This window comes from Polypterus senegalus, chromosome 8 (assembly GCF_016835505.1).
Source record: "Polypterus senegalus isolate Bchr_013 chromosome 8, ASM1683550v1, whole genome shotgun sequence".
Classification (NCBI taxonomy): domain Eukaryota; kingdom Metazoa; phylum Chordata; class Cladistia; order Polypteriformes; family Polypteridae; genus Polypterus; species Polypterus senegalus.
In genome coordinates, this window is record NC_053161.1 from 178424580 (window position 1) to 178452048 (window position 27469).

Sequence of the window (27469 nt, forward strand, 5' to 3'; positions counted from 1 at the left end):
GCGACAAGCCATGGAATTAAATAATGGGTTTAATTAACAGCAAGAATTGGCATCTAATTAAGATTGGTTGGAGTTTGAAGCCCCAATTTAGCTGGTCATCTGCTGATCCGTTTCACATCTCATTTGTTTGGCTCTCATAAAATGAAGAAAGGAATCGATTTAGAGGACTGAATCCTTAAAAACAGGGCTATTAAAATGAAGGGAAAAGGAGTGAATCACCAGTGAAAACTGATTAGGAAAAGGGTGAGAATGAAAACCTGCAGCCACTGCGGCCCTCCAGGCCTGAAGTTTGACACCCCTGATCTAGCATATGTGGTGGTAATTTATTTTATAGATCGTCTTACTCTAATAAGTCTGAGCCATTTTTACTTTCATTTTAAAAATACTGTTAAAGGGGTAACTGCAGAAGCCAGTTCTTCTTATCACATGGAAAGCTTACCAGAGCAAATAAGACTTCCACATGAAGGGGTTTAGCCCCTTAGCTGAAATTTTAAATCTGGGCAAGCAGGGCCTGACTTTTGTGTAAATGAAGGGGTGAGCTGGCTGGATGGGGGAAGCAGAAGTCTACCGGACATGAAAATACAAAACACCCCTCGATGGTCCCAGAGGCGTATCGAGATCATTTACGACTCGCAGAAATGTGCTTTTGTCTCCGTTGCTCCATCCTTAGAGTGTCTGCCATTCCATTCAAGAGCCATACTGGACCAGCGAAGATGGAGAGCCACCTCGTAGCTTTAAGCAAACCAGATGAACTGCTTATTGCTAAGATTGCACTGGTATTTTACCAACACTCACGTCTTACTCTGCTTATATGTTATGTCCTTTATGTATATTTTTGCTATTTCCCCTTTTAATTTTATTATAGACTAGCCGTCCCCCGTGGCTCCCCCCCCCATGCAGTAGTGAAACAGGACAAACTTTACAAATCAATAAACAAACAGGTATCACTAGCTAAGCTCCAACACGTGGCAACACTCACGTCTTACTCTGCTTATATTTTGGGCACAATTGGAAATCTCAAGTTAATTTGTGAATAAAAATTACCGTTCACAGGTAAACACAAGTCAAGTTCCCATTTAACTTTCTTGTTTTGTTTGAAGTCTTTTACTTTCAATTTCAACTCGAACAGAAATGTCCCCAGGGTGTGAACTCAATTTATTTATATATATAATTTTTTTTTTTTTTTTTTAAGGTCTGAATAAATAGATTAGATTCAACTTTGTCATTTGCATGCATATTAGTTTAGCATCTAATCATATTGCAAATAGTAAAGTGCAATTAACAATAAGGCAGCATACAAATGAGAATATGAATATTGTGGTGGGACAGCTGGGACCCCAAATGGGTTAGAGTATTTTCAGGACAGTTTGTCCCCTGGGCTGACACGGGGCACCCCCCTTTGGTTTCCAGAAGGGCCGCGGGTCATGAGTATGGGAGCTCAAACCTGCTGGGGCCAGGGGGTGCATGGGCATTTTCAGGGCACTGTTTGGCCACACTTCTGGGTGCCCTATAATGGGAGCCAGTCACCACCACTCAATGGAAGAGGACAAAGCCTGAGGTGGAGGGAGCGCCGGCAGAGAAGGGACTGGATTGTGTCGTGCGTTGGTGTGATTTGTGTGCTGTAAGTAAACCGTGTGCTGGGTGCAAAACCTGTCGCCGGCCTGCCTGCCTGTCTGTGGCAGGGTTATGGTGGCTGTATGTGCCCCAGACTTCACAATATGTATCTATAAACTAGCTGTGTGCGCCCGTGCTGTAAAAACTAAAGAAATCGTCAGGGGAAAAAAAAACTGAAATGTAGAGATGTCGGGTAATAGAAAGGAACTGCTCTGGGCGTCTCTCTCCTTGGTTTTGTTGTGCTAATGTGCGCGCATCGCTTGTGTTATTATCGACGAAGCAAGTTTTCTGTTTCTTCAGAGGCAAAACCTTTACCTCGACTCCACTGCTCACTTCCAGGCTGGACAGACAGACACACACACACACACACGTAGTCATTTATGTATAAGATGTGATATTTGAATTTACAGGTAGTGGTATGTACAAGGAAGAGTAAATACAGTAGATATGAATATTGATCAGCAGTACAGATACATGATATGAATACATTTGTATATACAGAATAGACGTATGAGGTCTGTTCAGAAAGTATCCTGCCATGTAATATGAAAAATAGATACAATTAGTGAAGAAGATACAAGAAACATTGTACAAAGGACAGTGACGCCTCCGTCCCTTCCAAAGTAGGCACCTTGGGACCTCCGCCAGTCCACCCGGCGTCTCTTCCACCGTCCCAAACACTCGCCAGCAGCTGCCTTGTCGTATTTTCCTGTATCTCATCGACAGTCTGAAATCTCTCTCCCTTTTCAAAAGTGATTTTAGTTTTGGGAAATGCCGGACGTTGCAGGGTTCCAAATCTGGGCTATAAGAGGTGCCATCCTTGCCACATTTCTATGTGCGCTGCCCTCATTGAACCTTCCCTGAAAGCCTTCTGAATCGCCCGATCGTTGATGAATGTTCAAGCTTGGCGCCAAATTTGTTGCAGATTCGTCGCTCGGTCATTTTGAATGTGACAGCCGCAGAGTACACACGTCTAGCGCCCCGCACTGACCACTCCGGTCACATGCCATTTCCAGTCCACTCTCCTTGTCTGCCATGTTGCATCAATGCTGCGCAAGCCGTTCCTCAGCAAGGAGTCTGAACACTTCTAGGAATGGCAGGTCGCAGGTTTTTTAGATTTTTAATTGATTTGCAAACCTTTTTCAAAACCGGTGGTCACTTTATCATTATGGGCTTATGGAGTGTAGATTGATGGTCAAAAATGGCAAATTGATCCATTTAAATTTATAACGCAATAAAGTGTGCAGAAAGTGAAGGGGTCTGAATACTTTCTCCATCTTCTGTATGTGTATTTATGTCCTTTATGTATATTTTTGCTATTTCCCCTTTTAATTTTATTATAGACTAGCCGTCCCCCGTGGCTCCCCCCCATGTAGTAGTGAAACAGGACAAACTTTACAAATCAATAAACAAACGGGTATCACTAGCTAAGCTCCAACACGTGGCCAGAGGTAGGGGGACTCGAACGGAGGCTGGCAAGTGAGTGAGTGATGATGATGAGGAGGGTCCTGCCTGGCTCCCCACTCCTGATGTCCTGCTCAACGGGTCACAGCCTCTCTCTCGGATTGGTACGACTATATCACTCCTGCAAGAGAACTGTGACACGTAGCACGATGAGAGAAGTCAACAAAATCAACCAGAATGTTCAAACCAATTATAGAAGAAAAAAAAAAAACACAATCTAAATCCGTTAAGTCGTTCTCATGTGAAAGCTGACAGACAGATGTTGGATTTTATAGAGAGAGAGATCTGTATTACTAGGCCTCTAATTTCTTTATACATGTATGCATTGTTTCTGTATATAATTTCATCTTAATAATAGGAGAAGCTCCTCTGTGTGTGTGTGTGTGTGTGTGTGTGTGTGCACCTGGTTGCTAGGGCTCTGTTATTCACAATTTGGTACGGGATTCGAAAAAAGCAGTGCTAATGTTTGTGATGTTCACCTGTTCGAATAAAAATGTAAAGCATTCTATTATTACAGTACATATTCAATACGTGGTGCAGAATGAAGAATAAACCTGGCACAGAGTAACTGCCAAACCGAGAGGAGTCTGCAAATCCATCTTAACAAAAGAAGAAGTGCGTGTGTCAGCCTGACTGGTGACGATGTCTCTGTTATACGCCATTTGGTATGGGATTTGTAAAAGCAGTGCTAATGTTTGTTGTTAGAATAAAAAATGCAAAGTGTTTTATTAGTACAGTACATCAGTCAGTCATTGTCTTACCCACTATATCCTAACACAGGGCCACGGGGGTCTGCTGGAGCCAACCCCAGCCAACACAGGGCACAAGGCAGGAGACAAGCCCCGGGTAGGGTGCCAGCCCACCACAGTAGTATATTACATGTATTACAAAATATACTTCAATAGATGGTGCACTGCAAACATCATCACTGAATTTCATGAACACTGAATTCTAGCATAGAGTAACTGCCAGAGAGAGAGACGTCTGCTTGTCCACCTCAATAAAAGAAGTGTGTGTGTCTATGTGGTTACTATGTCTCTGTTATACTCCATTTGGTATGGGATTTGTAAAAGCAGTGCGAATGTTTGTGATGTGCCATCTGTTAGAATATAAAATGCAAAGCATTTTATTACTACAGTACATATTCGATACGTGGTGCAGAATGCAGAATAAACCTGGCACAGAGTAACTGCCAGACAGAGAGGAGTCTGCAAATCCATCTTAACAAAAGAAGAAGTGCGTGTGTCAGTCTGCCTGGTCACTATGTCTCTGTTATACGCCATTTGGTATGGGATTTGTAAAAGCAGTGCGAATGCTTGTGATGTGCCATCTGTTTTACTGCAGTACATTTATTACAAAATACATTTCAATAGATGGTGCACTGCAAACATCAACACTGAATTTCATGAACACTGAATTCTAGCATAGAGTAACTGCCAGAGGGAGAGAGACATCTGCTTGTCCACCTCAATAAAAGAAGTGTGTGTGTGTGTCTATGTGGTTACTATGTCTCTGTTATACGCCATTTGGTATGGGATTTGTAAAAGCAGTGCGAATGTTTGTGATGTGCCATCTGTTGGACTGATGAATGCATTGCACATGTCAGTGGTTCCCAGACTTGCTCCTAATTCAGTGAGCTGTTATTTCCCAGTTCCTGTGTAGATTATGGAGACAATGTAGAAGTTAAACTAAGTTTGGTAAATTGTATTAAAATGTGCTAAGCAGTTAAATGGGATAATGTCTTTTTTTTTTCTCTTAAACAATATTTTTTATCTTGATTGTCTTTCAGCTTTTCCAGGTGTTCTGTCTACTTAATCCACTATTTATTAATTAGTGGGTCTGACGCTCAAGAGGTTGCAGCCTTTCATCGTTCAGCGTTGTTTGCCCAGGTGTCTGCTCTGCTTGTTTTTGTCATTATTAAGATACAAACTACACAGAGAAAGGGCAAAACTAAAATAAAATAAAAAACAAGAGTTAAATATGAAAAGCTCTAGCAAAAAACAGATGTAAAAATCACACGCTGTGCTTTTCTAAATGCAGAATAAGACGAGAGAAAAAGCGACCAGCTTACTAAATGACCTTCATTATTACTGGTTATCACTGATTATGAATCTGGTTGGGATGAAAACCTGCAGCCACAGGGGGTCCCCAGGACTAAGTTTGGGAATCACTTTTATTTCATTTGGTATGGGATTCATAAAAAGTGGTGCTAATGCTGCCCGTGTGCCATCTGTTGGAATGACAAGTACAATCCATTTTGTTACAACATGCAATTTAAAAAATACATTCCAACAGATGGTGCACTGCAAACATTAACGCTGCATACACTGAGGTCTGTGTTGAGTACTTGGATTTATAACCCTTCTTAGACAGGTGGCACAGCTAGTGCCCTCTGTAAGGTTTGGCACAAATAGCCATCTTCTTCTTGATTTTCCTTTCTTCTCTACAGCTCAAAACTACAAATCAAACACTCCGGATGTGATGAAAGTGTAAATTACAGACTTTCATCTAAGGTGAGATGCATACATTCTGATCACACCAAGTAGAAATGACAACAGTTCTTCTAAGTGGCCTGTACATGGTGGAGGGCTATTTTGTTGGTGGATAGTGTTGTGCGACTTCACACCTCACAAGAACTCACTCAAAGTTCAGTTCACTCACATTAAAATGAATACACTCACATTCTTAGTTCACCATTTCAGTTTTGAACTCCTTCATGTTCAGTTCATTTTGGATTTTTTAAGGAGCGAGAATAAATGACCCATCCATCCATTATCCAACCTGCTATATCCTAACTACTGGGTCACGGGGGTCTGCTGGAGCCAATCCCAGCCAACACAGGGCGCCAAACCCCAGGCAGGGCGCCAGCCCACCGCAGGGCACACACTCACCAAACACACTAAATGACCCATGGGTTTACTTTTTTCAATTTTGCAAGCCTTATATTAGGCTATTACAGCGTTCTTGAATAAAATACAAAAATTATGAAGACTTTTTTTATTTAAATACACTTTAATCCATCCATCCATTTTCCAACCCGCTGAATCCGAATACAGGGTCACGGGGGTCTGCTGGAGCCAATCCCAGCCAACGCAGGGCACAAGGCAGGAACCAATCCCGGGCAGGGTGCCAACCCACCGCAGGACACACACAAACACACCCACACACCAAGCACACACTAGGGCCAATTTAGAATCGCCAATCCACCTAACCTGCATGTCTCTGGATTGTGGGAGGAAACCGGAGCGCCCGGAGGAAACCCACGCAGACACGGGGAGAACATGCAAACTCCACGCAGGGAGGACCCGGGAAGCGAACCCAAGTCCCCTAACTGCGAGGCAGCAGCGCTAACACTGCGCCACCGTGCCGCCCATACACTTTAATATAATACGTTATATCCGGCAACAAACACGTAGAACCATATATGCTAATATCCTCCCGGTCAAAAAAGAAATGAAATAGATGCAAGTATCCATATAAAGTACTGCTCTGTTTCTGACCGTGTGACACAAATTGTGACAGTAGAACTAGCGTGTAGGTGACGCCGCCGGTCAAAATTCGCGTCACATATTGCAGGTGCAACGGGGGAAAATATAAAGTGGCCTCGCGAAGGTCAACGTTTTCCTAAAAGCGAAAGCGGAGCTTCACCGCGTGCTCGTGTCAGCCGGGGGTGCAGCTTAAGCACAAGCAGGCAGAAGACACAGGCAGCGCCGATTTGATTTGACGTTATTGTTTCCGAATACAAATAGTCAGTCAGTCAGTCAGTCATCGTCCAACCCGCTATATCCTAGCACAGGGTCACGGGGATCCAAATACAAATAAACTGCAAAAAATTTGTACGAAATAAATATATTTAAAAATCCACTGTTTGTGCTTATCCGAATAGCATATTCAGATTCGGCGCCACCCCGACAGTACAGGGTAAGGAACAACGTTTAATGTGGACCTAAACCTGATCCAGAAAGTCACCTTAAACTGAACGAGCTCACGTTCTTCACTTGCAAATACGTTTCGTGAAGTTCACCGTTCTGAGAAAAATGAGCTTGGACAATGAACACTGCGTTCTTTTGAACGAGTTCATGTACAACACTGATGGTCGAGTTGGTGGTTTGTGTGCAGCCCCAAGATATCTGCACAAGACACAGAAGACATTGTACTCTATGTTGTACTGTACGGTCAAGAACCTGCATTGTTTTAATTACTAATCTCAGTTTTGGGTCATTGATCACATTGTGTGTGTGTATATATATATAAAATATATATATAAAAAGAATTAAAGGAACACATTTTAATCAGAGTATAGCATAAAGTCAATGAAACTTCTGGGATATTAATCTGGTCAGTTAAGTAGCAGAGGGGGTTCTTAATCAGTTTCAGCTGCTGTGGTGTTAATGAAATTAACAACAGATGCACTAGAGGGCAACAATGAGATGACCCCCAAAACAGGAATGGTTTAACAGGTGGAGGCCACTGACATTTTTCCCTCCTCATCTTTTCTGACTGTTTCTTCACTAGTTTTGCATTTGGCTACAGTCAGTGTCACTACTGGTAGCATGAGGCGATACCTGGACCCTACAGAGGTTGCACAGGTAGTCCAACTTCTCCAGGATGGCACATCAATACGTGTCATTGCCAGAAGGTTTGCTGTGTCTTCTAGGACAGTCTCAAGGGCATGGAGGAGATTCTAGGAGACAAGCAGTTACTCTAGGAGAGCTGGAGAGGGCCATAGAAGGTCCATAACCCATCAGCAGGACCAGTATCTGCTCCTTTGGGCAAGGAGGAACAGGATGAGCACTGCCAGAGCCCTACAAAATGACCTCCAGCAGGCCACTGGTGTGAATGTCTCTGACCAAACAACCAGAAAGACTTCATGAGGGTGACCCAAGGGCCCCATGTCCTCTAAAGGGCCCTGAGCTCACTGCCCAGCAGCATGCAGCTCAATTGGCATTCGCCATAGAATACCAGAATTGGCAGATGCACCACTGGTGCCCTGTGCTTTTTACAGATGAGAGCAGGTTCACCCTGAGCACGTGACAGAAGTGAAAGGGTCTGAAGAAGCCATGGAGAACATTATGCTGCCTGTAACATCATTCAGCATGAGCAGTTTGGTGGTGGGTTAATGATTGTCTGGGGAGGCATATCCATGGAGGGTCACACAGACCGCTACAGGCTTGACAAAGGCACATTGGCTGCCATTAGGTATCAGGATGAAATCCTTGGACCCATTGTCAGACCCTATGCTGGTACAGTGGCTCCTGGTGCACGACAATTCCTGGCCTCATGTGGTGAGAGTATGCAGGCAGTTCCTGGAGGATGAAGGAATTGATACCATTGACTGGCCACCACACTTTCCTGACCTAAATCCAATAGAACACCTCTGGGACATTATGTTTTGGTCCATCCAATGCCACCAGGTTGCACCTCAGACTGTCCAGGAGCTCAGTGATGCCCTGGTCCAGATCTGGGAGGAGATCCCCCACAACACCATCTGTCATCTCATTAGAAGCATGCACCGATGTTGTCAGGCATGTATACAAGAACACAGGGGCCATACAAAGTGCTGCGTACAATTTTGAGTTGCTGCAATTAAATTTTGGCAAAATGGACTAGCCTGCCACATCATTTTTTCACTCTGATTTTTGGGGCGTCTTTGAATTCAGGGCTCTGTAGGTTGATCATTTTCATTTCCATCAAACGATGTGGCATCCTTTCGTTCCTAACACATTACCCAGTCTATATCAGTATAGATATCCAGGAGGATTTCTTTTTCCCATTGAGATCTGATGTGTTTTCAAAGTGTTCCTTTAATTTTTTTGAGCAGTTTATATATATATCCATCCATTTTCTAACCCGCTGAATCCGAATACAGGGTCACGGGGGTCTGCTGGAGCCAATCCCAGCCAACACAGGGCACAAGGCAGGAACCAATCCAGGGCAGGGTGCCAACCCACCGCAGGACACACACAAACACATCCACACACCAAGCACACACTAGGGACAATGTAGAAACGCCAAACCACCTAACCTGCATGTCTTTGGATTGTGGGAGGAAACCGGAGCGCCCGGAGGAAACCCACGCAGACACGGGAGAACATGCAAACTCCACGCAGGGAGGACCCGGGAAGCAAACCTGGGTCTCCTAACTGCGAGGCAGCAGCGCTACCACTGCGCCACCGTGCCGCTCTATATATATATATATATATATATAGTACAGGCCAAAAGTTTGGCCACACCTCCTCATTCAATGTGTTTTCTTTATTTTCATAGTAGATTCTCACTGAAGGCATCAAAACTATGAATGAGCACATGTGGAGTTATGTACTTAACAAAAAAAGGTGAAATAACTGAAAACATGTTTTATATTCTAGTTTCTTCAAAATAGCCACCCTTTGCTCTGATTACTGCTTTGCACACTCTTGACATTCTCTTGATGAGCTTCAACAGGTAGTCACCTGAAATGGTTTTCACTTCACAGGTGTGCCTTATCAGGTTATTTAGTGGAATTTCTTGCTTTATCAATGGGGTTGGGACCAGCAGTTGTGTTGTGCAGAAGTCAGGTTAGTTGGACGATCATTTATTTTTCAACGGGACAATGACCCCAAACACACCTCCAGGCTGTGTAAGGGCTATTTGTCCAAGACGGAGAGTGATGGAGTGCTGTGGCAGATGACCTAGCCTCCACAGTCACCGGACCTGAACCCAATCGAGATGGTTTGGAGTGAGCTGGACCGCAGAGTGAAGGCAAAAGGGCCAACAAGTGCTAAACACCTCTGGGAACTCCTTCAAGACTGTTGGAAAACCATTTCAGGTGACTACCTGTTGAAGCTCATCGAGAGAATGTCAAGAGTGTGCAAAGCAGTAATCAGAGCAAAGTGTGGCTATTTTGAAGAAGCTAGAATATAAAACATGTTTTCAGTTATTTCACCTTTTTTTGTGAAGTACATAACTCCACATGTGTTCATTCATAGTTTGGATGCCTTCAGTCATGAAAATAAAGGAAACACATTGAATGAGGAGGTGTGTCCAAACTTTTGGCCTGTACTGTAAATACACAGAGTATATGATTTTCTTTTAGGCATAGGAGTGGTCCTCAAACAGAAGAAGCATACAAGTGGACAGAATGTGAGCGATGCGCCTTAAAATGGCAGAATCTGAGAAGCAGGCTTTAGGGGAATGTGCTCGAGAGGAGGATGAAAGGTTCACCCACACACAAGATTAATTAGGAAGGGCTCTGGAGGCCCAGGTAGGGCAAGAATCATCTTTTTTATTTAACATTTTCCATTAGCTGCCTCTGACAGGTGACATGGCTACTGAGCTATGAATCCATAATCCAGATCTGTAGCTTACAGCGCCTGATATCCCACACAATGAATGATCTTTCTCTGTCGGCTCATCTTTATAAGCTGAGGGCAGCTTCTTGTGTTAACGCATTGGCAGCTTTGCCACAATCTTGACCCTTTTTTAAAAAAAATACGAGACATGGCCAAAGTAGAAAATGATGAACAAGTAACTCCAGGTTTGGATTTGCTGAATGAAAAATTGACTGATAGCGAAACCCTAATAGGTGATTGGCTGAAGTACAAAGTGATGGACATTTTCCCTGCCTGTCTACCCCGCCTACTGTGCACATTATTTCTCAAACTCAGTCCCGAGGTTCCACTCAGTGGCGTTTCTGGGATTTGCAGGTGTTGGGGGTCTTTGCTCTCACTTTGGTTTTCACACACATTATAATTTATATAATTAAAACTTGACGGGGGGGGGGTATCCATTAGGGTGTCATGGGCATTCTTAGATATAGATACAAATCAAAGTGGGGGGGAGTGTCATGGGCATTCATACTCTTAGATATACATTGATCTTGGGCTGGATAATATGAAATGGACTAAAGGGTCTGGTGCTTGGTGCAACACTTTAGGGGCTTCAGCCTCTGGATGATATTGAGGAGGCTGCAGGCTTTTATTCCAAAAACTTCTGGACTCTTAGCCTAATTAAGCAAGCTGTTATGTCCCACTTTCTGTGTTTTAGGGTCAATATAGAAATTACAAATCAAAGTTTGTCAATTTTATTATTACAATGCACAAGAGATGTATGGACGTTGACTTTTAAGATTCTTGCCATAGTTTACATTCTGCTTTTCCAGGTGTTCTAGTTATTTAATCCAATATTTACCCATCTAAGCCAGATTGAAATCTGACTAATCAAAGTACACCTCAGCGTATTCGTTGTTAATGTTTGATAGATAGATACTTTATTAATACCAAAGGGAAATTCACATAATCCAGCAGCAGTATACTGATACAAAGAAACAATATTAAATTAAATAGTAATAAAACCATCTGCTGGATCATATTTTGTAATACACATAGTTATAAAATTCATTACATTTTTTATATTCCAACAAATGGCGCATCACAGACATTTGTAGAAATAAAATACAGTGCATGTTTTCAGTCTAAAATATGACACATCACAATCGTTCACACTGCTTTTACAAATGCCATACCCAATGGCCTATAGCAGAGACATACCAACCTGATGGACACACAGAAACAAATTCTTTTTATTAAGGTGGAGGGTCATGTTTAGTGGGTCTGATGCTGAACCAGCTGCAGTCTTTGAGCATTCAGTATCGTGTGCCCAGGTGCCTACACTGCTTATTTATGCTTACTGTCATTTTTAGAATACAATTATGAAAGCAAATTTTCAAAAAGAGACAATTGATAGGAAGATAACAAAGGAGAGAGTTGTAACAGTCATATAGATTTATAAAAAGAATATGAATATTTCTAAATTTCTTGTAAATGTAAAAAAAATCGCACCCCTGTGCTTTTCTGAATGAAGAATAAGAAAAGAGAAAAAAATGACCCTCTAATTAAATGCCATTAGTCGCAGGTATAAATAACTCGCCGATCGTGAAAGTGGTTGGAGCAAACATCTGCAGCCACAGTGTGGTCCACAGGAACACAAATTGAGATGGAAAAAGCAAGCAGGGAGCTGCGCGTGCTCGTTACCAAGGAGCTCGGTGCGCGGTGCTGCGCGTGCGTAGTACAGATGGACACAGAGCAAGCATTACATCAAAAATAACGGCGCGCAAGAATGCGCGAGCACAAGGAGATCCGTAACGCTCACGCCTTTGGTGCCTCCGACATAAATTAGAAGAGACATGGAATTTCACGGGGCAGCGATATGTTCATAACATCGACCCCCTAACTCTCCTCCCCTTTGGGTTTTCTGTAAAAAGACTCCGAGTCCACGCGTTCTGGGAAGGTTTGGCGAGTAAGGGTTGTGACGTCACGCTTTCACTGCCTTGTCCTTTTCGCGTGTATTCTGGGCGGAGTTCCGGAGGAACAGCGAGGTTGTTTCTCATTGGCTATTCCAGATACACAAATGGTAAACATTAGCTGTGATTGGTCACAAAAGAAAGCGCACTGTACGGCAAGCCTGGAGGAGAAACTGCAGCAGCAGTAGAAGCGGAGGCTTTAGAGAGAATCAAATCATTGAGAGCCACTGCGGTAAGTAAACGGAATTTGCTTTAAACATTTAAGTGTTTATGTCTGTGCTGCACATCGTTCTCTACGTTTCGCCTTTTTTCTCATTTCTTTGGTCGAATTCTCGAACTTGCCCATTTGTCCTCGCCACTCCCAGGCCTCGGCGTCTCCGCTTAACTCCACTGCCCAGTCGGTCCCCTCCGTCACCGGGCACTTTGCTGTTGCGATAGGCGGGCATTTGATGTCTTTGTCCGTTCAGTCCACTGTGTCCAGATAGCCTCAGAGTGGGCGACGAGCAGTTCGTCAGGAGAGTCGGGCTTTACGTTAGTGGACGAGGAAGAAAATTGGCCCGCGGTGTACTGATAGGTCTGTCATAGCCGACATTATTGTGTCCACGTTAAATCAAAGTGCAGAAGCGTCGGTTAGTTTAATTATTGAAAAACTGCTTTTATCTGGGAGAGAGTTTCATTTAATTATAGCTTAGATAGAGACAGAATATCAACCAAAAATCCAGAAGAAACACATTACATAAAAAGTTATAAATTGATTTGTGTGCCATTGAGTGAAATAAGGATTTGATCCCCTACCACCCAGCCAGAATTCTGGCTCCCACAGATTGGCTGTGTGCCCACGTGGTGCAGAGATTACAATCAATCAATTTCAGATACTCCTGATCTCAACTCCTGATGTGTATCAAGCCCACCTGTCCACAATGAATTTCTTCCATTCCAACCTCTCCACCATCACGGGCAACACCAAAGAGCTGTCAAAGCATGTACGGGACAAGACTGGAATGGGCTACAAGACTATTGGCAAGAAGTTTGGTGAGAAGGTGGCCACTGTTGGTGCAATTATTCGGAAATGGAAGAAATATAAAATGACCATGAGTAGCCCTCGGTCTGGAGCTCCATGCAAGACCTTTTCTCATTTATTTCTATACACATTTTCATACAGACATTGCAGCTCAAAGTGCTTTACGAGATGTCAAACAAGTGGTCTCGAGTCACTTGGCACGTGAGATGTAAAGCAGGGTTCATAAAAGTGAATCGGAAGGTCGCGTACAGAGAGGGCTGACTGAAGTTGGTCAGTGTGTATGGAGGATCGTCTTTTCTAAACCAAGTAAGGCCGAGTGTTGGGTATCTGTGCTGTCTTTGAAAAGCCCTTCTGCTCCGGATTTTGAATATCCTTTTCATTTTGGTTGCGTGGTTCTCCCCACGCGTAGGACGCTCTCCCGTCAGACCTGAACACCATTATATACAGTGCTTACGTTTGATGTTACGGCGTACCTGCCTTCCGCTTGGCCAGGATTACATTTTTTTGTTTGTTTTTGATCTCTAGCATCAGAGAATATGGAATTTATTAAAAAGAGCAGGCAATGCTGCGTTCTCGAGAGGCCTTACCCCGGAATTGTAGCTTATTAAACCTGGATGGTGGTTTGTTTTTGTTGAAATGATTAAATAGGGTGTCCAGATGCACCCTATTATTTTTTACATTTCCCCTTTTGCAGTAACTTCAATGGTGTGCTTTAAATTGATTGAGGCAGTACAGTAATACACTAACATGTTCAGGCCTTTTGTGTTTAATCTCTTGTTTATACTAAACCCTTTTTGTTTTCATAGGGTGGAAGGAGAGGAATCTGCCAGTCGCTTTAACTTAAATGGATGGGATGGAGGAGAGAGGAGCTCTACATACGAAAGAGAAGGGCACTAACTGGGGACATGTCCACCTTAACCAGGAGAGTCTCTGCATTAAGAATGAGGATTGTGAACAGGGGGCAGTGAGCATAAAGGAGGAGCCTGAGGAGAAACCCATCATCCGTGATATGCAAGAACACAGAGTTACCAACCATGTCAAGAAAGAGGACCTTCAATCAGAGTCCGTCGGTCAACACGGTGATGCAAGTGGGTTAGTCTGCCCACACGGTAGACACTGTGCAGATAAGGTGAAGTCTGATATTGAATTGGACACAAAAACCTTTGAGAGGACAGGACAACACTGGAAGGTTGCCCATCTTCTACAAATCGGTCTGGAGAAGGTAAGTGGGGACTAAAAGGGAACAAAGGGGGAAGGTGAAGAAGTCAACAATACTCTCTCATTTAAATTTCATATTGTGTGCACATCAACTGTGAAATCAAAATCTCTCTTACCAAACATTTGATGAGATGTATTAAAGGTTCTTGCAAATAATATTTAGGTACAAAAGTAAAGGATAAGGTTATTAGGAAAATAATTTAACACTTTTGAGTCTTAATGTCTGCGGTGGGCTGGCGCCCTGCCGGGGATTGTTTCCTGCCTTGCGCAGACCCCCGTGGCCCTGTAGTTAGGATATAGCAGGTCGTATAATGGATGGATGGAGTCTTAATGTTTCTCAAATGTGCACAAATTTCCCCCATTTATCCTTTGATTCCACTAGTAAGCCTTTTGTTCTACCAGTTTCTACTTGAGAGTTTTCCAGTTTGCTGTCACCGTTATGTACAGAAGCGTTCAAACTCAAAGTGCTCAGAGTTCTGCTATGTACAGCGCCCCCTTTAGGTGACTCCACACTTTAGCTGTAGATCTGCAGAACAGGCGCCCGTCTCCTGGTAGCTCCTCCATATTCTTGAGACTGTGTTGGTAGACATGGCAGACCTTCTTGTGATGGCACGTATGGGTGTGCCATCCAGTAGGAGTTTGACTACCCGTGCAACCTGAATCCGCTGCATGGTACCGCCTCATGTATAATGGCGTGCGTAGAATTCACACTAAAACATGGGGTACAGACAAAACTGAATGTGTGTGCACACTCAAAAAATCGAGATGCATAAAGCGGTGTGTATGCCGAGTTCCACGCACTTCCCCTTTCTAAATGCCAATGAATGTGAAGTTTAACGCATGTGCACGTGCCCCACCCTGGCTCCTTCCAGACTTTTGCATATTTTATCATGCAAATCGATTATAAATTGCCCCTTCTGTCCAGTGCTTTCTTAAAAGACAATGGCAAAAGCATGTGGAAAAAAGAATTTCAGCAAATGCGAAGTGAAGGCAAGGAAAAATGTACTGCATCAAAAGGAAGTTATGGAATGATGCAATGTGGTGGAGACACTCAAAAGTTCAACTTCAGAAAGTCACACAGTGTCCGAAATAAAAAAAAAAAAAAAATTGGTCAATTATTAAAGTTGACGTGAAAAGGCGAGTCACAGCCCGCAATCTGTTTATTCTGTTTTAAACAATATTACAAAAGCAGACCCCCAACCGAGGATGTGAGTCCATGCGGTGATGTTGCTGCTGTGCCCAGCTCATCTTCATATGCTGGCTGCACACACACCTCTGCCACGGAAAGTGCCGGGCGACCTCATGGCTGTGTGCTGATGGACTGTTCTGGAGTCACAAAATGCAATTGAGATGTGGCCAAGAAACTAAGGAATTGAAGGGCTGTACTGTGTGATGCTGACCACAAATAAAATGAACGGATTAGAAAATAAATGCCGTGTCTGATTACCTGTTTTTACGTTCTGCTAATTACATTTAAACAAAGTTGAAACGCTGTCTGATCGCTTGGATTGTCAGGGTCAGGGTCATCATACAGTGTCTCCTCAGGTACGGGCGAGTCACGATTGTGTGCCACGTTATGAATCCCGTAATATGCCTGCACAGTGCAACACCCTTTCTGTGGAGCAGCACATTAATGGAGTGGAAATGCTTTCAATTTACAAAAGCAAATTCATTCTCTGAAGGTGCCTTTATAGTATAGCGTCAGGGCCGAGTGCCACAGCGGATCGATCCTCTTTTATTTGTGATGACTCGCTATCTTTAAAAGAACGGCATGCCTTTTCTTGGTACTGTGCAGAGCTGTCGTTTCTATAGGCTCTCCAGCTATAGATGATGTAATGGCAGCTCATCCTTTTGTTGATTTATCCGTGACTGAAGTAACTTGTCCGGCGTTGTTGCAATAGTAATGTGTGTGTGGGTGTAGCTGACCGCTCCGATTGCATTTGTAGAACCGGATGTTGCTGTGAATTATGCTTTGCTGTTTTCCAGTTCAACCACCGTGTAAGGAAATCTTATATATCTGGACACCAAGCAGATAATGCCGTTCTATATGGCTGGCATGGTGCGACTCGGAGATGTTTTTGAAATACCCAATTGGTCACAGAGTTCATGTTGAAAAGCTCCTGTGGCTAAAAACCAGGCAGTGGGCAGATCTTGCAAAGGAGCAGGTAGACAGTGTGGTAATGCGGGTCCGCGGCTTCCAATAAAAAGCCAGGGTTTTAAATCCGTGTAGCCGCGCTGTTCCCCGTGGGCGCAATTGCATGACTGCAAGGAGTTAATGAGGTAGCGGGAGCGAGTCACACCTGCACGTGTGGGTGTGGTCGTTCTTGGTCGGCTTCCTGCGGCGTGTAATTAAGGCGTTGCGCCCACGGAGACGGATGAGGGTGTATATATACGGGTTAACACCAGAAAAAGGGAGAGGAATAGAGAGATCGATCGAGGGGTGGGGTTATAAATGGATGGATAAATCGAGGAGAAAGGGAAAGGAGGTTAAAGGACGTGAGAAAGAGCAGTCCGACAAGGATGATCTGGCCACCTAGGAAGAGGAGACCATACGGGCTGGGGTCCCGCGAAGGAGCATTTGTCGGTTGAGCTCGAGGGGCTAGTTTGCCCCACTGAAAGTTTGAAAGAGAGTGGTGAGCAATGCAGGTGTCCTCCCGAGGGATCCGAGGAGCGACTACGGGTGCGTGAAGGATAAAGGGAGGAGAGCCGACCTCATCGGTCTAGCGGTGACATCCGTAAGGGGGCCAAGATGGAGGTTAGCTGAAGGAGCTCGTGGCTGTTGGGTCTCCTCCGGCTGCAAGAGCAATGGGTGAGCTGCTGGGGAGAAAGAGAGACGGAGGTGGTCCGGAAAAGAAAGTGATGAGAGAGACTGCATTAACTTCTGCATTTTATTTTAACCTCGGATTTGAAAGGATTTATTTACAAACCGGATTCCAAAAAAGTTGGGACACTATACAAATCGTGAATAAAAACTGAATGCAATGATGTGGAGGTGCCAACTTCTAATATTTTATTCAGAATAGAACATAAATCATGGAACAAAAGTTTAAACTGAGAAAATGTATCATTTTAAGGGAAAAATATGTTGATTCAGAATTTCATGGTGTCAACAAATCCCAAAAAAGTTGGGACAAGGCCATTTTCTCCACTGTGTGGCATCTCCCCTTCTTCTCACAACACTCAACAGACGTCTGGGGACCGAGGAGACCAGTTTCTCAAGTTTAGAAATAGGAATGCTCTCCCATTCTTGTCTAATACAGGCCTCTAACTGTTCAATCGTCTTGGGCCTTCTTTGTCGCACCTTCCTCTTTATGATGCGCCAAATGTTCTCTATAGGTGAAAGATCTGGACTGCAGACTGGCCATTTCAGTACCGGATCCTTCTCCAACGCAGCCATGATGTTGTGATTGATGCAGAATGTGGTCTGGCATTATCTTGTTGAAAAATGCAGGGTCTTCCCTGAAAGAGATGACATCTGGATGGGAGCATATGTTGTTCTAGAACCTGAATATATTTTTCTGCATTGATGGTGCCTTTCCAGACATGCAAGCTGCCCATGCCACACGCACTCATGCAACCCCATACCATCAGAGATGCAGGCTTCTGAACTGAGCGTTGATAACAACTTGGGTTGTCCTTGTCCTCTTTGGTCCGGATGACATGGCGTCCCAAATTTCCAAAAGAACTTTGAATCGTGACTCGTCTGACCACAGAACAGTCTTCCATTTTGCCACACTCCATTTTAAATGATCCCTGGCCCAGTGACAACGCCTGAGCTTGTGGATCTTGCTTAGAAATGGCTTCTTCTTTGCACTGTAGAGTTTCAGCTGGCAACGGCGGATGGCACGGGGATTGTGTTCACTGACAATGGTTTCTGGAAGTATTCCTGAGCCCATTCTGTGATTTCCTTTACAGTAGCATTCCTGTTTGTGGTGCAGTGTCGTTTAAGGGCCGGAGATCACGGGCATCCAGTATGGTTTTACGGCCTTGACCCTTACGCACAGAGATTGTTCCAGATTCTCTGAATCTTCGGATGATGTTATGCACAGTTGATGATGATAGATGCAAAGTCTTTGCAATTTTTCGCTGGGTAACACCTTTCTGATATTGCTCCACTATCTTTCTGCAACATTGTGGGAATTGGTGATCCTCTACCCATCTTGGCTTCTGAGAGACACTGCCACTCTGAGAAGCTCTTTTTATACCCAATCATGTTGCCAATTGACCTAATTAGTGTTTATTGGTCTTCCAGCTCTTCGTTATGCTCAAATTTACTTTTTCCAGCCTCTTATTGCTACTTGTCCCAACTTTTTTTGGGATTTGTTGACACCGTGAAATTTTGAATCAACATATTTTTCCTTTAAAATGATACATTTACTCGGATTAAACGTTTGATCTGTCATCTACGTTCTATTACAAATAAAATATTGACATTTGCCATCTCCACATCATTGCATTCAGTTTTTATTCACAATTTGTTTAGCGTCCCAACTTTTTTGGAATCCGGTTTGTATTTGATTTTTATCTCCACTGGTTTTATGGAATATGTTTGGACATTGATGCACTGTTTTTTTGTTTTGTTTTGTTTTATTGATTTAATAAAAGCTCTTAGCACTTTTTGGATATAGCCCTTGGCTTCATCATTTGAGAATTGTCCTCACTTGTCAGCTCATCTCGGTGACATTATTGACGGTGTTTGGTTCAAGGGCTCCCGTAACGATGGATGGGAGCGTAGTGTGGAGCGGTCCTGCATCGTCACAGATAGATACTTTATTAATCCCACGGGGAAATTCACATACTTCATCAGCAGCATACTGATAAAAACAATATTAAAGAGTGATAACAATGCAGGTATAACAGACAATAACTTTGTATAATGTTAACGTTTACCCCCCGGGTGTAATTGAAGAGTCGCATAGTGTGGGGTCTCCTCAGTCTGTCAGTGGAGCAGGATGGTGACAGCAGTCTGTTGCTGAAGCTGCTCCTCTGTCTGGAGATGATCCTGTTCAGTCGATTCTCCAGGATTGACAGGAGTCTGCTCAGCGCCCGTCGCTCTGCCACGGTAGAACACAAATCCTAAAAGCCTGCCTTTGTAAAGCTGGCGCCAGCTCAGCACGTAGAGCCAAGAGGAGAGCTCTGGGAAGTTGAAATCGACTTAGAAGCCAGTGGTTACAATCCTCTCTAAATACGCACTCTCTTCTAATTCCTCCATTTCTGATGTCTTCTAACCACGCTAAAGCAGCTATGGTAGTGGGAATAGCCTGGCAGTTCTGTTGTTACAGAATGATTACAATCAAGTAAATTCAATTTGTAACTGACACGCAGCTGATTTCGATGTGTTTGATAAACCTTGTGTCGTGGATGTGAATTTGAAAAAGAAAAGGGAGACGACACAGAAATAGTAGCGCCGCTGTGATGCGAGGTTCGCCAGTTTGCAACACCGAACAGAAAAGTGTGTACACAAGGTGGGAGGCTGCCATGAAAATGTGCATAGCTTTAGTTTTGATATATCTCAAAGTGTGCTTGGAAACGGGTGTAGGAAACAATTTTGTGCGTATGCAGCGTTTATACATGAGGCCCAAGGACACCAGCAAAATGCAAAAGTAGAGAAGAATCAGTCAGGAAGGAGAAGGAGAGAGCGACTGTCTGCGGCCATCATTCCCGTTTAGCGGGGTTGTCTTGCTGTTGCCTCTTCAGTGCCCCGCTTCTCATTTGCTCCAAAGCAGGTGAAGTTGATTCACAATCACTAATGCGTCTTAATTGGATAGCATACAGAATTGGGCAGATTTGTGGCAGATGAAATTTAATGTCAGTAAATGTAAAGTATTACACATAGGAAGTAAAAATGTGAGGTTTGAATACACAATGGGCGGTCGGAAAATCAAGAGTCTACCTTATGAGAAGGATTTAGGAGTCATAGTGGACTCTAAGCTATCGACTTCCAGACAGTGTTGTTTAGGAGCCATTAAGAAGGCTAACAGAATGTCAGGATATATAGCGCCTTGATGTGTGGAGTACAAGTCACAGGAGGTTCTGCTCAACCTTTATAATGCACTGGTGAGGCCTCATCTGGAGTCCTGGGTGAAGTTTTGGTCTCCAGGCTACAAAAAGGACATAGTAGTGCTAGAAAAGGTCCAGAAAAGAGCGACTAGGCTGATTCAGGGACTACAGGTGTTGAATTATGAGGAAAGATTAAAAGAGCTGAGCCTTTACAGTTTAAACAAAAGAAGATTAAGAGGTGACATGATTGAAGTGTTTAAAATTATGAAGGGAATTAGTACAGTGGATCGAGACGGTGACTTTAAAATGAGCTCATCAAGAACACGGGGACACAGTTGGAAACTTGTTAAGGGTAAATTTCGCACAAACATTAGGAAGTTTTTCTTTACACAAAGAACGATAGACACTTGGAATAAGTTACCAAGTAGTGTGGTAGACAGTAAGACGTTAGGGACTTTCAAAACTCGACTTGATGTTTTCTTGGAGGAAACAAGTGGATAGGACTGGCGAGCTTTGTCGGGGTTACTGGCCTGTTCTCGTCTAGAGTAAAAAATGAAAGGCATTGATATCCCTTGAAGCTTATTGGAATTAACTATTGTGTAATACACTATGTATGTATGTATGTATGTCTGTCTGTCTCTCACTGCGCCACCTGTGAGGATATAAATATATATAATTAGATATAGAGAGATATATAGATATACAGATAGAGATGTATAGAGATCCATATACACACACTGTGAGGTTAATGGTACTCTCATTGATCATTAAAGGTCTCAGCCGGAGGCCTTTCAAGACCCCGTGGCTCATAATATAAGACCCACTGTAGAGCCTGTTGTCCTCCAGTCTGTCTACTAGGGGTCACAGTTTGGTGACCTCATCGGTTTACTGGGATGGACGTCCAGTCTGGACCTTCCCATTACACCTCTGTAGTGAGGCTGACCTGAAGGGTTCCCTGATGTTGTTATTGTCAGGGTGGTTAGGTGGGAGTTCTGCCCATACAACACCAGATTAAGTTACAAGTTCACAGTTTTGCCTGATGGGGGGGGAAAAACAATGCAATGAAATGACAGCAGCCCAAAAATAAAAAAAACCCTTAACAATAGTTTTGTGTTTTAGCTTTAAACAACAATAATTAGAATTACTTGTACTGAAACTAAAAATAAAATGTACATCCACTCCCCCTTAACAGAGGACAGTCAGCTCACTAGGACATCTTTATAACTGAACAAGTTGTGTAGTTGTGAGCAGCAAGCGTGCGTCACCTTAGTCGATGGGGTATCACAGTCTGCCCTCTCCCATCTCTTCTCTATTTTCCTTATCTATGTTACTGGCAAAGTATGAAAAGCTGGCATTCTATAGAATACTTAGGCATTGTATATAATGCCCGGCGTTTTTAGGCAATGTATGAAATATGAGAATTATTACACACTTTCCCTAGGCATTGTATAGAATTAAAAATGCTATTTAGGCAAAGTATGAAAAAAGGTCCTGAGAAGGCTATTATATAAATGACGTGCATTCCTCAAAAATACAAATGTTATTCTGAAAAAAATAATAATGAGAGTGCCATTAAAAAAAATATATATATTCAAAATACTGTCACCCATGCGCGAGTAGGAGGCCGCGGGCGGACCGAAATCTCTTCGAAGGACGTTTGTCGGTAGGGAATGGCGGGGTACTAACCTTTCTGCTCTCTCTTTCAGGAAAAAAGACGCTCCGCCATCTTAACCTGACCGCACCACGTCCACTAACGCCCTTCCTCCGCCATCTTCCCTGACGTCACGAGTCCCGTCATCCCTCACGCCTCCTTCCCAGCATTCCTCCACTTCCGGCTCCTCCTATATAAAAATGGCCGCCGGCGCATGTGAAGTCGTCGCGCGCATTAACAATATTTTTGTTTGTACCCTTGACCTTGGTTGCTTCTTTTGTTTACAGTATACGGGGCCGGAAACCCCAACTCTTTACGCTGTGTTGTGTTATTTCTTTACAATACAATACGATCCCTTGTGGATCCTACGAGATTGATGTGAGCGCTTTGCTGTTTGATGATTGCTTCAATGTGGTGAAGCAAAATGCCGACATACAGATGCATTTGTGGTGCTTTTAAATTCAAGCGTCGCATAATCCCGATCGTAATGACACGATACATTTTAAAAGTCTCACATACCATCTTTTGTGCCGTCTATTATTTATTTATTTATTTATTTATTTTTTGCAACTTCACAACAGCAACATAATGTATAGCACTGTATTTGAGTCACTGAGAAAATAAATTAAGGACATGAAAACGTGTATTTTGTGATTAAAGTGGAAATTTCGGCTTTAATCTCGAATTGTCCATTTTAACCTCGTGGTTTACAACGTTCTTCTTTAATGATAAAGTAAACGTCATCCCAGTTTTTAAATCGCTACAGCAAGCAGCAATAGATTACCACACTGAACATATTAAATGTCTGATATTCCAACTCTCTGCACATTTAGAATCTTTAGATTCATACTTGATATCACTTTCATGATGAAATGCATTAAAGTGTGTATGTTACATTTTACATATAATTTCATTTAAATAATGAATACTGTTAATAATTAAACACATGGGGGTGTCACGGTGGCGGAGCAATAGCACTGCTGTCTCGCAGGGAGTTACGTTGCTGGTATTTCCTGCTTGTATTCCACACTGTGCTCCGGTTTCCTTCCAAAGATATGCAGATTTGGTGCCACTAAAATGACGCTAGTGTATGTGTGTGCTTGTATTCACCTTGCGATGAGCTGAGGCCTCGTCCATTGTCTGTTTCTCACTTGTGCCCAATGTTTCCTGGAATGGACACATCCCTGGATTGATGGATTTAATCATTAAACATCCTTTTCAGAGATATTGCGCTATTTAATGGCTGTTCCAGGCAATTCACAACACAGTGAAGCTGAACCTGTTCTCACCGTGATGACATCTCGCACTACCACCTGCTGGATTCCTCCAGATTTACGTAATGTACACGCACAAGTATAAACCGTACAACGCTTGCGTAGCGTGAGGGATAAACAGTGGAAACAGTCAAGGAGCAGCGGAACAGGTTTTAAAATGGTTTACATGTAATTCAGGACAAGTATACCCTGTAAATGGAATTAGTAAGAAATTAAAGAAACAGATGGGTTAATAAAGAGTTGAAAAAGAATCTGGAAGGGCAAATCACAGCTCTATAAAGCATACAAGACTAATAACTCTGATGTGAATCATAGGGCGTAGTAGGGCAAAAATTAAGAAGGCTATGTGAACAACTTCTCATGGTCACTCACAATTGTACATTTCTTTGTTTTTCTGCAGGTGCACCACAGAGTCCCAGGTTTTCCCCGTCTTTATCTGTTGAGACTTCACATCAGGACAACCCACAACAGACACTGGATGACGAAAATATGAAGAAATCAACCTCTGGATCAGTGACTTTGACAAGATCCTCCTTGCAGTTAAGTGCTCTGCCTGTTGTGAAACTAACAAGGATTGACACAATTAACACTCCACAACAGGTGGATGAAACACACTCAGAAGCCCTGCCTGTCCACCAACAGCAAAGAAAAAGTCTGAAATATCAGTCTAAAGATAAAGGTAATCCGAGGAACCGTACAAGTAAAAGGCCATATAGCTGCTCTGAATGTGGGAAACGATTTTCACAAAGAGCCAAACTTGAAACCCACAAGAGTGTGCATAGTGGAAAGAAGCCCTATTGCTGTTCAGAATGTGGAAAAGAGTTCATTTTCAACAGCAGCTATAAGAGCCACATGAGAACTCACACTGGAGAGAAGCCGTATTCCTGTTCAGAATGTGGCAAAGGATTCTCCAGTGGAGGAGTCCTTAAAAGACACATGAGAATTCACACAGGAGAGAAGCCGTATTCTTGTTTGGAATGCGGAAAGGGATTCTCTGAAAAGAGCAGTCTCAACTCCCACATGCCAACTCACACCGGAGACAAACCATACAGTTGCTCCGAATGTGGAAAGCGATTTTCAAAGAGGCAGCGTCTTGAGGGACACATGACCATTCACACTGGAGAGAAGCCATACGACTGTGCAGAATGCGGAAAGAGATTCTCACAACGAGCCAAACTTGAAGCCCACAAAAGAGTTCATACTGGAGAGAAACCGTATTCCTGTTGTGAATGTGGCAAACATTTCTCTGAGAAAAGCAGCTGGAGGAACCACATGACAACCCACACTGGACAGAAGCCATATTGCTGTTCAGAATGTGGCAAAGGATTCTCCAACAGGGGAACTCTTAATAGGCATGTGAAAATTCACACTGGAGAGAAACCTTATTGTTGCTCTGAATGTGCAAAAGGTTTTTCGGAAAGGAGCAGTCTTATCTCCCACATGAGGACTCATACTGGAGAGAAGCCATACAGCTGTTCTGAATGTGGAAAGCAATTTTCAAAACAGCAGCGTCTCAAGAGCCACTTGACAATTCATACTGGAGACAAGCCATATGGCTGTTTAGAATGTGGCAAAAGATTCTGTGACAGGAGAAACCTTGACAAACACATGAAAATTCACAGTGGAGAGAAGCCCCACTCTTGTTCGGAGTGTGGTGAATGTTTTTCAACAAGGAGTCATCTTCATAAACACAAAAAAATTCATATTGGGGAGAAACCCTACTGCTGTGATGAATGTGGGAAACGATTTTCTAAAAGAGACCATCTTGAAATCCACAAGAGAGTTCATACTGGAGAGAAACCATATTCCTGTAGCGAATGTGGCAAACGATTCTCTTGCAAGAGTGGCTGCAAGAGCCACATGATAACTCACACAGGAGAGAGGCCATATGGCTGCTCAGAATGTGGAAAGCGATTTTCCAGTGGGGGAGTTCTTAACAGGCACATGAGAAGTCACACAGGCGAGAAGCCGTATTCCTGTTCTGAATGTGGCAAGCAGTTTTCAAGAAGGAACTATCTGAAGAGCCATGCAAGAATTCACACAGGAGAGAAACCTTATGGCTGTTTTGAATGTGGAAAGCGATTTTCAAGAAGGCAGCGTCTCGAGAACCACTCGAGAATTCATGCTGGGGAGAAGCCATACAGCTGTTTGAAATGTGGCAAAGGATTCTGTTACAGGAGGAATCTTAACAACCACATGGGAACTCACACAGATCAGGCCCCAAAAGGTCAACCTGGCCAAGAAATAAAGAGTGCTGAAGACCGCGCAGTGGTAAATTGAAGATGAAGAGGAGATCATGCAGTCAAACCAGAATTTCCAGCTGAAAGGTAGGCTCACATAAAACTGGAATCTCAAAGTTATCTTGATTTCCAGACTCGATTTAAAATACCAAATCTCTATAATTTCAGTACTAGAAGTTCAGAATATCTCCAATGAGCAGCAAAAGAAATGTGTGTAGAAAGGGAAAGATCCAGTAGCAATGAACACCGAGGGGGATGAAGAGAACAGGAAGAACGTCATTTGTTAATACTAATAACCAAATTAAGTAAAATGAGAGAAAAGCCTCATCTTTAAAAAGAACGCCCAATAATGAACGGATACACTTGGAATAGATTATCACCCAAAAGTGGAATGCCCTATAAAGGTATGAAGGAAGTAAAAATGGAATGGGATGGAAGTACAACAGTGCCACGAGAGCCAGTGATCGGCTGCAAATATTAACGAAGCAGAAGGTCCAGAAATTCAAAAATCAATGAGAACATCTGCAGAAACTCGCCCAAACTCTAAAATGAATAAAGCGCCTAAAGAGAATACCCTGTGCAGAAGTGGGCCAGACCTCCTCAATAGAAGACGGGGAATTAAAGAATAGCTCCCGGACCTCGTCGATATGGACAAGTACCCAGAAATCTATAGAAGTGAGATGTTACCAGGAATAGCGTTAAATAATAATATGTGATATCATAGATAAGCTCCACAAGGCCACAATTGAAATCAAGCCAACCTAATGGTTTATAACGGACATGACACTCGACTGGATTAGTGCTGTCACTTCTAAAGTGACGGAGCAAAAGAAAATCAAAGTCAGGAGAAACTGACAAAACTACGGTTGATCATGCATGAAATGAATAGAAGAAATAAGATGAATCTTTATAGGGAGTGTCATCAATCAAGACGTAGATGGGGAAACGTATGACATCAAAGTCCTGGCAAAATACCCGGCAGTTTCAGTGGTTGTTTTGGAGAATATTTTACGAATCGATCGGAGTGCAGATGTCTGTCCTAAGCATTGCATTAGAAGTAGCCTCATCTACACATCAGAGAGCAAGAAGGCAAGTTGGATCCACTGGGAAACCTATTGCTGTGTTTGAATAAACCACAATGGGAGCCTGGGTGATAAATAAATATCTCCAAGGAAAGACTGTCAAGGAGTTCAGTTATGATGCCTGAACGGTTTGGTTGAACCCTTTTTTAATGTTTTCTGACATCAGAGTCAAGTTCAGCTGCACAGCCCCTCCAGTCGGCGAGTCTCGACTTTATTCCATCTGATCACCGCTGATCTGCCGTGGTGTAACCGTAGCAACCGTTTACAGGGTTTGGTTTGTGTTCGCACGGTAATCCAGATTCATCAGATAACATACCTAGGGTGGGATAAGAAGACTGGTCACAATGACCAAGTTGGAAAATTGTAGGACAGTCTCCCAGAATGCATCTCTGTGTTCTTTGCCATTAGCAACCATATACTTGTAAATATTGTTATTACTGTATATCACTTTGCGTTTGCTTATTAAGAAACGGTTCATTATTGTAAAGCATGTCTTGATCTTTGACTTCACCATCATCAGTATTAATGTTGCTTTTCTGCTGACACTTGCTGGAGCCTGGCGTTGGAGTCCAAAGTGACTGCAAGGCTGTCTGAATATTCAGCTTTTGAGATTTTTATTCAGAAA

The 27469-nt window shown here is 43.1% G+C and overlaps 1 protein-coding gene across 1 annotated transcript; it reads left to right on the forward strand.

The window, feature by feature from the left end:
• Positions 1-12138: 12138 nt before the first annotated feature.
• Positions 12139-27331, forward strand: LOC120533507 (gastrula zinc finger protein XlCGF57.1-like). Its single transcript, XM_039760426.1, has 4 exons — positions 12139-12590; positions 14186-14601; positions 23923-25849; positions 25931-27331. The coding sequence occupies exon 3, from the start codon at positions 24012-24014 to the stop codon at positions 25800-25802; it is 1791 nt and encodes a 596-aa protein (XP_039616360.1). The 5' UTR covers positions 12139-12590; positions 14186-14601; positions 23923-24011; the 3' UTR covers positions 25803-25849; positions 25931-27331.
• Positions 27332-27469: the final 138 nt, after the last annotated feature.

Coding starts and splice junctions, on each gene's coding strand:
- LOC120533507 (XM_039760426.1), top strand. CDS start 24,012: ATGAAGAAATCAACCTCTGGATCAGTGACTTTGACAAGATCCTCCTTG.